We start from the raw sequence: 12,319 nt of genomic DNA, 5'->3' as shown, positions 1-12,319 counted from the left end.
ATAAAATGAATTTAAAAAAATTAACTGGACTACATGATAATATATTTATGAATGGGGATCAAGATCGTTATAATTTTTTTGTTTATAAAAATATTCTATCTCCTAGACATCGTAGAGAATTGAAAATTCTAATTTGTTTCAATTCTCATAATTATGATACTGTGAATAGAAATATAATATTTTGTAATGAAAACAACGTAAGAAACTCTAAATAATTTTTGAACGACGACAAACATCTTAATACGGATTTAAATAAATTAATTAAATAAGTTTTGATTGGTCAATAATAATAATACTAATACTAATAATAATAATAATAATAATAATAATAATATGATTAAAAATAAAAAAAAATTATTTTTGTAAGGATATGAAAAAATATATATATTTTATTTCCAATGAATCATATGGACATGATAAATCAACCTTCAGAAAGTTGATAGAAAACCTTTCATGCAGGAGCACAACCACCGGTAGGTTGGAATCAGACAACTGAGGCTGCGTGATTTGGACATGCAGAATGAACTTTGATCATGTGAAGTATATGTTATGATCATTGGTGTATGATTTGAGATCATTTAATGGTTCTCGTGCCATCGGCTACTATTATTCTCTGTCAACAAAGTAGAATGGAAGGGAACAGTGCCTGTGCATCACGTACTTGCACTTACGGCAGCAAACATGTCTTCCACCTTCGACTCTTCTGCTGCATCATCTCGTATGAGGTGGTGCGACTTCTTCTCTTCGGGAGTTCATGCACCCAAAAAAGCTGTTCTCAGCTTCTCCAAGCTTGTCCTAAAACGTACACACTGTCTCCGTCCGTGGAGGCAACAGCAGAACCGGACGTGAAGCAGAAGCTTGTCTGCTGCTTGTCCTCTGCCGACAACAATCGTCTTCTTGCTCAGAAGCTCATCAAAAACACTTGTATTGTCTGTATCTATCAATCAGAGCTTGTTTTTGACGTTTCTTTCCCCTCGATCAGTTTTGTTACTCATTATCTTTAACGATATCAGTAACATTAATTTTGCTACAAAGCTCAGTATGTAATTATCATATCATCGGAAGATGATTAAGAAGAACTTCATGAGGTCGGATTCTCTCATTCTTTTTTCCATATTTTATTTTTATTTTGGTAGCCTGACCTAATATCAAAAGAATTATGTTAGGAGCCTTAGTCGACACCATCGTTGGTTTTCACATATGATGGGTGCCTCAAAATCTACATATTTCTCAGCATCAATCTTCAGACAGCATAGATATTTCGATCAAAATATTAGGTGGGATTAGAGTTGCTCGCACGGATCATGCTGAGCAATACAAAGCCAAAGACCGACGTGCGACCATATCGATTAGTGTTCTTTTTCTCGTGGATTGTGTGCTATTTTTCGCATGACAATATGAGATCATGAAATCTTACTGTGATTTGAAAAGAAAGGGGAAGAATGGTAGCTGGTGATGACGCATACGTCTTTTTCTTTCCTTTTTTTTTTTTTTTTTTTTCAATATTCCGATTTAATTTCACATTAAAATGACCAAAAAATCGAGTTCAATTTTAAACATTTTAAATCAGTTTTTCATATATATATATATATATATATATAATATTTTGAAACATATTTTCACATAAATGTGAAACATAAATTTACAAGGAGAAGCAAAAAAAAAAAAAAAAAAAAAACACTTAGTTGAGTCATATTTATGCAATTTTGCACACAAAAATATCAAATAGTATGTAAATGATTAATATGCACAATTTTATGGGTGCGTTTAGAATGCATATGAAATATGTACGAAGGGTCCAATGAATATTTTAAATATAAATTGATATTTGATAAATTTTTCAAGTCATATTTGACTTAGATGATACATTGAAAATACTTAAAGACTAGTTCTACTTCACCATAGTATTAGCATTTTAGTATTCTATAATATTTTAATATTTATAAAATGTTAATGTGATATTTTAAAATTCAAAAGTAGAATATGATTTTATCTAAAATTATAAGATTGTCAAGGGTGGCATTAACATTTTAATATTTGTATGATACTAATATAATCTTTAAAATTTCAAAGTATCCTATAACTTTATTTTAAATTATAAGATTGTTAAAATGATTTAGTGAAAAACCAATATTATCTATAAGACCAAAATAATTTATATTTAATTGTAAGATTATATTTTATATTTATTATATATTTGGGCCATACAAAATTTCTTATAAGGATTTTTTATTTATTTTATTTAGTTATTAATTTAAATAAAAAATGTATTCTCTTTTGAATCAATATTAAAAATACTAGAAGGATGAATATACCATACAAATATTTAATAACCTTTAAAATATAAATATGCCAAAATAATATTTATTTTAATATATATTTAAAATATAGTTTCATCTATTATCCATTAAGCATTTAGGACATTTCACAACTGTACGTTGACTAAAATTTTTTCCTCTAATTATGTATTAAATCTATCTCCATAACTTGAGATTTTTTTTATTTTTTTTTTGGAATGGATAAATGATGAAATCGAGATTTAATAATCTGAAAATAGGATATATCTTTGAAAATTATCATGGACTATATCATTATTTTAGATATTAAGTAAAAAAATGCCTAATTATTTTCATGTCGGTTAAGCAATTGCCAGCCACGGAGGGATATGCCTGCATGTCATATCGTATATTCAACAAATTCAATTCTAAAAATATCATATCTTATTCATTCATACCCCCGACCGTTCTTCTAATGTTTCGGTGGGACCCACGCCTTTCCCTCACCTCTCTGGTCAGTGTCTTTTGGGTTCGTTGACTCTGCCCCAAGGACCACTGCGACTCTATTCAACATGGATATCCAAAATTTGGACGGTCCGGATCGACCGACGGCACGATTCCAACCCCATCACACCGTCCCTTTAATAATTATTTATCTTATTTTTACCCCCCACTCCACACCCCAACCAAGCCCACCTGTCTTCCATCCCAATTCCGGTCTCCCTTTCCTTCTTTCCTCTCCTCGAAACCACCGTCGCGATTGCAGAAGAGATCAAGGGAGAAGGACGCAGGAGAGAAGGAGCACCTCGTCGCTTCACTCTCCCCCGTATCGGAAACCCTGACCGTGATCCAGTCTCTCGTTTTGTCTCCGATTTCCGTCGATCAAGGGGTAAAAAGAAGATTGTAGGAATGGTTATTCGGCCGCCATTGAAGTGATCGAGGGTGTTTAATTCGTCGATCATGTCCTCCTCGTCGGCCGCCGTCAACTCGCAGTCGCCGAGTCTCAAGACCTATTTTAAGACTCCCGAGGGCCGATACAAGCTCCAGTACGAGAAGACCCACCCAGCCGCCGTCCTACACTACTCGCATGGCAAGGCCGTCTCCCAGGTACTGCTTGTTTGCATAGGGTTTCGGGCTTGTTCATCCCGTGTTTGTATCGATCAATCGTGAAAAGTTGGTTTTTGTTAGTTGACGATCGCCTATATGAAGGAGAGGCCCACGGCCCAGGCTTCGACCACGCCGTCGATTCCGAGCTCTGGTGGAGTGAGGTCAGCAGCAGCTAGGTTGCTTGGTGCAGGAAATGGAAGCCGGGCGCTCAGTTTTGTTGGTGGTAATGGGGTGAGTCGGCCGGTGTCGGGGAGCAGCAGGATTGGAGGGTCTGCGGGAGCCTCAACGGGATCGGGCAGTTCGCAGCCGGTGGCCAATTTTGACGACAAAGGGACTTATCTTATATTCAACTCGGCCGACACTCTTTTCATCAGTGATCTCAATTCTCAGGACAAGGTTTTTCATCTAGTGGTTCAGATTTGCTTCACGTGGGTTGTATTTTATCTCACGACCGAATCCGTTATAGGATCCTATCAAGTCCATACATTTCAGCAACTCGAACCCAGTTTGCCATGCCTTTGATTCAGAGGCGAAGGGTGGGCATGATTTGCTCATTGGTCTGCACACTGGAGACGGTCAGCTTAGATACCTATCAGTTACAATTAACTTATCATCTATCATTTGCTTGTTAGAATGATGGATCATTGTTCAGCCAACTTACATTTACGTGCATGGTTTTCTAGTCTATTCAGTGTCTTTGAGGCAACAACTACAGGATCCAGGGAGGAAGCTTGTTGCTGCTCACCACTACAACAAAGATGGCAGTATTAATAATAGGCACGTATGGCTCACTGAACCACAATTGAAATGCTCAACTATTGTAACTGACCACATTCTGATATTGTAATCGATGCCCTTCTATAAACTAATAACTAGTTTTCACACACCAGTTTTTATTGTATGTTGCTTTTTATTTTACATGAGATGATGTGGAACATGCATGCCTGCTTTTTTTATGGCCCATGGTGCGTCATACAGCAGCAACTTAGCAACTAAATAACTTTAATCGGCTTTTCAAAATTGTTAGATCAGTTTCTTTCAAACTAAAATAAAATTCTTACTACTTTCTTGAGGTGGTAAGTAAGCTTCATATTTAGGCCAAAAAAAAGCCATGAATTGTAAAATTTATCAGTATTGGTTTCTGCAAAATACTGATTATATTATACCTTAGTTTATTTAGTAGATGACTCTTCGGATTTTGATTTGTCAATGATGAATGAGTTGTGTCTTAACAGCTTGTCTTTGAAGGAAAAATACATCCAGGAAACTTATGTCAAATAAGACTTCTCTCATTTAGAAACTAGGTATGATTTTTTAGGCCTGAAATACTTGGTGTTGATATGGCAAAAAGAAGCAGACGAAGCATTTGTTTCTGGCCACTGTATATCTTAGTATCACATGTAATACATAAAAGTCCATGCAAATTTCCATGAGGCCAGCCATGATTTCAAAGATTTCATAATTGTTGTTTATTTTGGCACCAGAGGGGTTTCTTGCGATATATTTTAGGATATGGAGGGATTGCATATCTTCCTTGGTTGTTGCAAGATAGAGCTTACCAATGTTGCAAACCTTCATGGTTCTTCTCTGATTTATAAAAAAGAAGACAAAAATAAAGGATAAAGTTCAAACTTCTATTTGTGAGAATCTGATTCTAGTAAGTAGTAAAATGAAGAAAAGTACCTCCTTTGGCAGGTAACTTGCGGACAACCTAATAGATGGTATATGAGGTTAAGATAGCTGACTGCTTCAATATAATTTTTGAAATGTTCAGTAGAAGATGATTGCACAACTATATAAGATTTTTGAAATGTTCAGTAGAAGATGATTGCACAACTATATAACTCCTAAATGTTTTGGTGAGAAAAATGTTTTCCAATCATAAAATAGCTTGTTATTTTGTCTAGAATGACGATTCAAATGAAAATGGTTTTGGTATGTAAGGTGAAGGCATCACAGGTTGTAGGTACTTGTAATGTCATTTAGATTTGGCACATCATCTGTCTCATGTATGTCATGGCACATGCTTTATGTTCTAGGAGGTAACTGGTTGTCATAACTATGGCTCATGACACTTCAGCTCTTTTTTGATAGAGAATTTATCATAAAAAGAAATTTGATACCGATTGTGTATGTAGAACAGATTTTAGATTTTTAAGCAAGCTCTAGACCCCTTAAATGTTAGATACTTCTTTCTGAAGAAGAGTTTCTCCCTGAACACCAGACTAGTAGTCAATAGTGATGGAGGAAAAAAGCACCTTGTCATTATATTTTCGTTATTTTTTGTTTTGTATTTATGGTATTTGGCACTCTCTCTATTTCTATCTCTGTATGTATGCTTGTCAGAGGGGGAGAGTAGCTGTGGCTGGGAGGTTGTTCGGGCATATTCTTGGGTTGTGTTACTTTTGTTGTTCTTGTCTGTTGGTTACTTTGTTAATAACAGTTATTTGTTATTGATTGCTGAACTTTGGTTGGCTGCAAGGTTGTTCGGGCATTCTCGGATTGTATTACTTTCGTTTTTCTGGTCTGTTGGTTGCTTTGTTATTAGCAGTTATTTGTTAATGATTGATGAACTTTCATTGTTTCTGCAGTAGATGCACTTGTATTGCCTGGGTTCCAGAAGGTGATGGCACATTTGTTGTTGGTCATGCTGATGGAAACATATATGTGTATGAAAGGGTTGGTCATTAACAAACTATGTGATCATATTCTCAGTTTTATCTTTTCCTTTTTGTGTCTTTTGAATGGTAGCTGAAATGGGTACTTTTTTTTTACTTCAGAACAAAGATGGTACTGCTGATTGTTCTTTTCCTGCTATTAAAGATCAAGCTCAATTTGCAGTTGCACATGCACGGTCACCTAAGGTAACTTGTGGCTATATCTTTTACATTTTAAAACAAAATTGGATTTACTTTATGCTTCTTCTGTGTGCCACATGATCGTGTGTTCAGGAGATATTTGTTTGTCATATTAAATGTTGGTGAAATTGATATAATGATAATGAAATTCTGGTCACCATTATAAGGCACATCATATGCATTGTCTATAGATGCATGTATTTGGTGTTATAAGATATCTTGCAGTTAGTATCTTCTGTTATTGTGTCAAGTAAAAAAAAATTAACATTATTTTCGTTGGGCCTTAACAGTCTCTCTTCTAGCCATAAGTTCAGCTATACTAATCCATTTCATCTTCAGGTCCTTCTATGTTATGCTTGCTACAATTTCTTTTTTTTTTTTTTAAGAAAATTTCGTTAGTAGGTTTCCTGCATTATGTTTGTGGGCTGTACAAGTAGGCATTGGTTCTTTAATTTTGTTTGATGCTTTCACATGAATTTTATCATGGATCATTCTTTTCTTTTTTTTCTGTGTTCTTGTAGATTTGACTGTAAAAGTTGATATGGTGATGACGAGTTCAAAGATTCATGGATAAAATTCTTGGAAGTCAGAAAAAAAAGGAAACACCACTACCACATGACTTGGTTTCGCTAGTGTGCAACCAAAAGGCAAAATGACCACTGTATTTTACTACATTCAAGAAATCTTTCAAACTGTTATGCAACCATGTCATGAATGTCATACAGTTATCTAATTGAATTTGGATGGTAAAATGAGAGAAATTTTTACTGGAATTATTGCATCTTCCATATAAGCTTATATCCTACTATTAATGGATGAAGATGATATGAATCAATCAAACATATATCCAGGAAGGTCATGGTTATCAGCAATGTTTTTAATTTCGTACCGTACTGGTATACCAAGCTTTGCTCGGTACGGAATGATACGGTAGGGCATACCGAGTGGTACACCCTTCTTTTAAGAAGAAACCATCTCGCATGCAAGCGAGGATGGTTTCTTCGTAAAAGAAGAAGAATCCATCACCCCCTTTCCATCTCGAGAGACAGAAAGGGGGTGATGGCGGAGCGGCCGAGGATGCGATAGGTCGCCTCCATCCCTAGCTCGAACTCATCCCCCGCGAGGCACTCTGCAATGCTCTTGCGACAGTCGGATCTGGCCGGGATCCGGCCTAGGGCGAGCTCATCTCCCGCTCCCCCGTCGCTGCCGCCCTCAGTGACTGTGAGGAAGAAGACCAAGATGACAGCGAGAGTGAGAAGGGGAAGCAACAATCCAACTTAGGCCACGATCCCTTTCTTCGTCGTCGACCGCAACCTCCCCGACCACAGCGGCCATGATCCCTCCGCCCAAAATGGGTCAGGTCCATGTGCTAGTTTACACTCTACAGGTTACATGCTGGTCACTATGTATCAGACCGAGCGAAAAGGAGTTTCTTGTCTGAAAGTCATATTACAACTTCGATTTTGGCTTAAGATTGGAAGGTTCAAGCTTGATTGGACTTTGAAGTTTATGTGGACTATGAAATCCATTTCATTTATGCGTGACTAAATTTGAACTAAGCTTGGCTAAATTGAAATAATCAGTGTGAATTAGGCTTCTGCTTGGTTCTGCTTGAGAATTTGCTTATTTGCGCTTAATAGTTTGTATAATGAGACCTGTTTGATCAAGATTTTAGGCCTAACTAATAATTAAAGCTGAGTGTGAACAAGATTAATTCGATCAATCTCGACTTGGTTATACCCCAGCTTGCGTTAATGTGCCTGATGCTATCATATAGAATTAATGTAATGCAAAAGTTGGATGTTGTAAGTTGTAACCCAGTTTACTAAAAGAATTTGATCAAAGAAATAAAGAGTGCAATGTTCTCTTACATTGCCCCTACTCATGCAGGGCATGTGCAGATACCAAGTACAAAGTTAGTCCATTGTGAAGATAGGCACAAGTGTTCACATTCATAAAATACCTGTCTGGCTTCTTTCCTTGTGAGGTTGAAATCTCATCATCTCATTTATCCAGCAAATTTGACTTATTAGACCAGAGTAATTTATTATCCTATCCAGTGTGCATATCTTTGATGCCTACAGTGTGCTAATTTTCATTTTGTCGCTCGAGGATTCTATCAGATCTTTATTGACTGGATCTTTCTTGACACCTAAGGACTAGTTTGTGATGTTCGTTTGGAAATATTTGATTCTTAGTTGCTGATGTTATTTGGTGTTCTTGCAGAGCAATCCAATCGCTAGATGGCATATTTATCAAGGTTCAATCAATAGTTTATCTTTTTCATCTGATGGAACATGTTTGGCCACCGTTGGTAGAGATGGTATCCATTTGCTCGAGAACTCTAGATCCTTATCCTGTGTTTTTGCAACATCAAGATTAACCTTTAACAGCTTCCTATTGCAGGTTACTTAAGAGTATTTGATTTTGCAAAAGACCAACTAAAATTTGGTGGGAGAAGCTATTATGGTGCCTTGCTATGTTGCGCTTGGAGGTAGCTACGATGAGTCTAATGATTAACTTTCACATGTGCTTACAGTTCTCGGACTATATATTCTGCACGCTCAGTAGAAGATTTTCTCCCGATGGTTGTACATATTCTATGTCATAGATGCTTTTGCCATACTTTTCAATTACTGCCCATGTCAATGTGATAAAACTAGCCTTTCAATTAGCTCAGATGACATCCAATCTTTGGACCCTAACTACGTATTTTCTCACTACTACAGACAAAGCTTTCTTCTTATATTCGTGTTCTGTTCTGTTGTCTTGCATGTGCCTTGCGAGCTCAATGAGCTTTTGAGCATTCTATCCTTTGTAAGTGGGACTGTTAAGATTTCTCAAATAACCCTGCTGTCTATGCATGCACCGGTCTAAATCAGTATCCTTATCTGTGTTTTTTGGATGTTTTTTACTAGGAAATTACTTTAAGTGTATCTTTGTTAGTTTCATTACTGTCCATTTGATGAACTTTTTGGATTTGTCAAGTCTTTGTTTCTTTTTGAAGAAAGTTGACTATGGATTTGCTATTAACTCTCTTAGTTCGGATGGAAAGTATATATTGACCGGTGGAGAAGATGATTTAGTGCAAGTTTGGAGTACTGAAGAAAGGAAGATAGTAGCCTGCGGTGAGGGCCATAATTCATGGGTAAGTTTGTCATGCAGTCAGATGTCAAATGGCTTTAATATTCACTTGGTCACTTATAACATACTAATAAGTTGATTGGCAGGTTAGTGGAGTTGCTTTTGATTCGTATTGGTCAACACCAAATTCAGAAGGAACAGGAGAAAATGTCGTCTATCGTTTTGGTTCTGTCGGTCAGGTAAACTATGCCTATGCAAAAGTCAACTAAACAAGCTAAGATGAAGCTCTGAGAATATGCTTGATGTCTGTTTTTCTTTCACACACTGTTACAAATACAGTGTGAAATTGAGCCTCGACTATCAGTAATGAATGCTCTCTGAGGATGTCAGATCTGTTAGCATCAAATGCTTATTAGTCTGTAGCAATTAATCTTGTATGAGTTGTATGTAGTTTGACTTATTTTTGTACATAGCAGTTCAGTTTGACTACTTGGAATTTCAGTTAATTTTCCCAGTTTGGACCTTTAGTGTAACAAACAAGAGATTAAGATGGAGTTCTATGAGGCTGGTACCAGAAAATATCTCATACACTAAAGCTTAGTGTGTAGTCTATCGGCATGCCTACACTCTTGTATGATGTTTTGTATTATGGTTTCGGTTAAAAGATTAAAATGCTTAATTAAGAGCAGTGTATTTTGCTCTTCCAATATAGAGAAAATTGGCAATGGAATTTTTTTTTAACTGCAAATGAATTATTTAAGATTTAATGTGACTCTACTCATCAAAAGTTTGGCCAGTGTTTATTTTCAATTTTTTGTTCTCTCTTTCTATTATCGTTCAATTTATCTACATCTTACAACCCTCATTGCAGATTATCATCACTGGGTTTTATGCTTTCTTATGCTATGAGGTTCTTAAATTTTCCACAAATTTCTCCATATTGTTTTAGTTATTCTTCTTGGTTTCTGTCTCATGAATATAGATTGTCTTTTTGTCATCCTTAGCTGGAATCCTTGTTCCTTATCACTTTCATAATTTCTACTCTTTAAAAATTCCTTCAATGACACTTCTATCTTTAGATTGCTTATTCATATGATTGTGTCTCAAGTTCATGCTAGATTATTCTTCATGAGTCTTGGACCCTTTTGTGGAAAGTGGAAACCAACATGCATGTACATAGCTGTAAACAACTAGACAAGCATGCTTGATTTAACTGGTTTTAACTTCCTGCTGACCATCTGTCTGATTTTGTTTCTTTTTCTGTCTGGAAATGAGGTGGTTAATTCCACCTTTTATTTTCACCGAAGAATCTGGTTTTAGTTAGTTACCACTGACCACAAATCTGAGCGGTAAAATGCCTTGTAAGCTTTTCATCACCTCCTTTTGTTGAATTTCTAAGTATCATTTGTATGTTGCTTGCTTTCTGTCGACACTGCATTTGCAAGATGATGTGGTACTTGATTTTGTAGCTTTTTTTTTACAATTATTGACTATCCAGGTTTGTGCTTTTTCTCTCTTTCTGTCTGAAAGATCTTTTTGGTATACATGCTTGCAGGACACACAGCTACTTTTGTGGGACTTGGCCATGGACGAAATTGTTGTGCCACTGCGTTGTGGTCCTCCTGGTGGTTCACCTACTTTCAACAGTGGAAGTCCTGCTGCTCATTGGGATAGTGTTTGTGGTGTGGGCTCCCTCCAGCCTTCTCCGAGCATAAGAGATGTGCCAAAAATTTCTCCTCTAGTTGCCCATCGTGCGCATGTGGATCCCCTTTCTGAGTTGATATTTACTAATGAATCTGTTGTCACAATTTCACGGGAGGGGCATATCAAAATATGGATGAGGCCCAGGCATGCCGAGAGCAACGAATCAAGCTCGTCCGAGGCAGTTGTGCCCACTGCTAGCGTGAAGGACAGACCTACCACATCTTCCATCAAGAACAGCAGTTTCTGTTACAAGCAATCATCATCGGTTCTCTTTTCGTGATATCGCCAGCCTAATCATCAATTGACGTTCTTTGTGAATGCAGAGTTAATTTGACCACTCAATCTAAGCATGAAGAGGTTGTCAAATCTCACTGGCATCATTTCCAGAGTGAGTTGTCGATGAAGTTTATGGGGGGCTCTACGCCGGACGATTTTTCTGTTAGCAGTATGTTGAGACTGCCAGTTTGTGTGGCAACTGAGCAAATAATGGAATATACTCTCTTGTAGATAGATAGATATATTCCAACCCAAAGGCCAAAAGTAGCCTCATACCGTAGCTTGCATGTTATAGTTTTACATGTCCGATTGTGGAATTGCATTGTGGGAAATATATTCCCTTTCCGCCTATCAAACATTTCTCCAAATATATAATCCACCAGTAGTCCTGTAAATCATAGTGGAGAAGATTTTATTAGCTCACAATTTTCTGCTGGTGCTCTCGAAAGGCTTGTTGTCTTCTTTGTTACACACTTTCTGCTGCAATTTTTCTTTTGATTAGGAGACATTTCACACGATAGTCTTCTGGAAGATACAAGTTCTAATTAGAAGTATACTTCAATTTATTATTCTAACACTAGTTAGGTTATTGTGCATGATTTATTCATCTGCTTTGGTGCATGATTTACCCAGAAAAATCAGAGTATCCCTATCATGAGGTTATCTATTGGCATTGAAACTAGCAACTATGAAGTGCAGAAGAGCTAAAGCCACCGTCTCTGAAATCCGAACTATGTTCATAAATATGTTGTAGAAGTATATCAAAAGAATCCACAAATTTATGAGATTAATGGATGGAGTGGATGTGCAATGGATATACAAAAAAAGGAGGAATCAGGACAAGAATGCCTTTCTTGTAAAAGAAGAGTGACTCAAGAATTGTTGACACAAGCAACTAAAAGTCTGAGATGTTGCCTCTGCTCACCTAAGCAGGATAAGAGTATTCTCCTGTCAACAATCATGCCTGCCACCTGTTTTGGAGACAATAGTGGAGGAGCTGCAAATTAAAATGCA

General features: G+C 36.7%; 1 protein-coding gene across 3 annotated transcripts; it reads left to right on the top strand.

Annotated features, from left to right (window-relative positions):
• The first annotated feature begins 2,969 nt into the window (after positions 1-2,969).
• LOC135583716 (probable catabolite repression protein creC) lies at positions 2,970-11,731 on the top strand. Of its 3 annotated transcripts, none has more exons than XM_065170830.1 (11): positions 2,970-3,383; positions 3,486-3,779; positions 3,850-3,958; positions 4,067-4,160; positions 5,975-6,062; positions 6,164-6,247; positions 8,468-8,564; positions 8,648-8,735; positions 9,284-9,389; positions 9,472-9,564; positions 10,881-11,731. In XM_065170830.1, the coding sequence occupies exons 1-11, from the start codon at positions 3,237-3,239 to the stop codon at positions 11,307-11,309; spliced, it is 1,629 nt and encodes a 542-aa protein (XP_065026902.1). In that variant the 5' UTR covers positions 2,970-3,236; the 3' UTR covers positions 11,310-11,731. The 3 variants fall into 3 exon arrangements, with proteins under 3 accessions (XP_065026902.1, XP_065026901.1, XP_065026900.1); XM_065170829.1 differs by having other exon boundaries at positions 3,465-3,779; positions 5,978-6,062; XM_065170828.1 differs by having other exon boundaries at positions 3,465-3,779.
• Positions 11,732-12,319: the final 588 nt, after the last annotated feature.

The sequence above is a fragment of the Musa acuminata genome, chromosome BXJ3-10 (genome assembly GCF_036884655.1).
Source record: "Musa acuminata AAA Group cultivar baxijiao chromosome BXJ3-10, Cavendish_Baxijiao_AAA, whole genome shotgun sequence".
NCBI classification, from domain to species: domain Eukaryota; kingdom Viridiplantae; phylum Streptophyta; class Magnoliopsida; order Zingiberales; family Musaceae; genus Musa; species Musa acuminata.
This window is presented reverse-complemented; position numbering and strand designations above follow the sequence as displayed.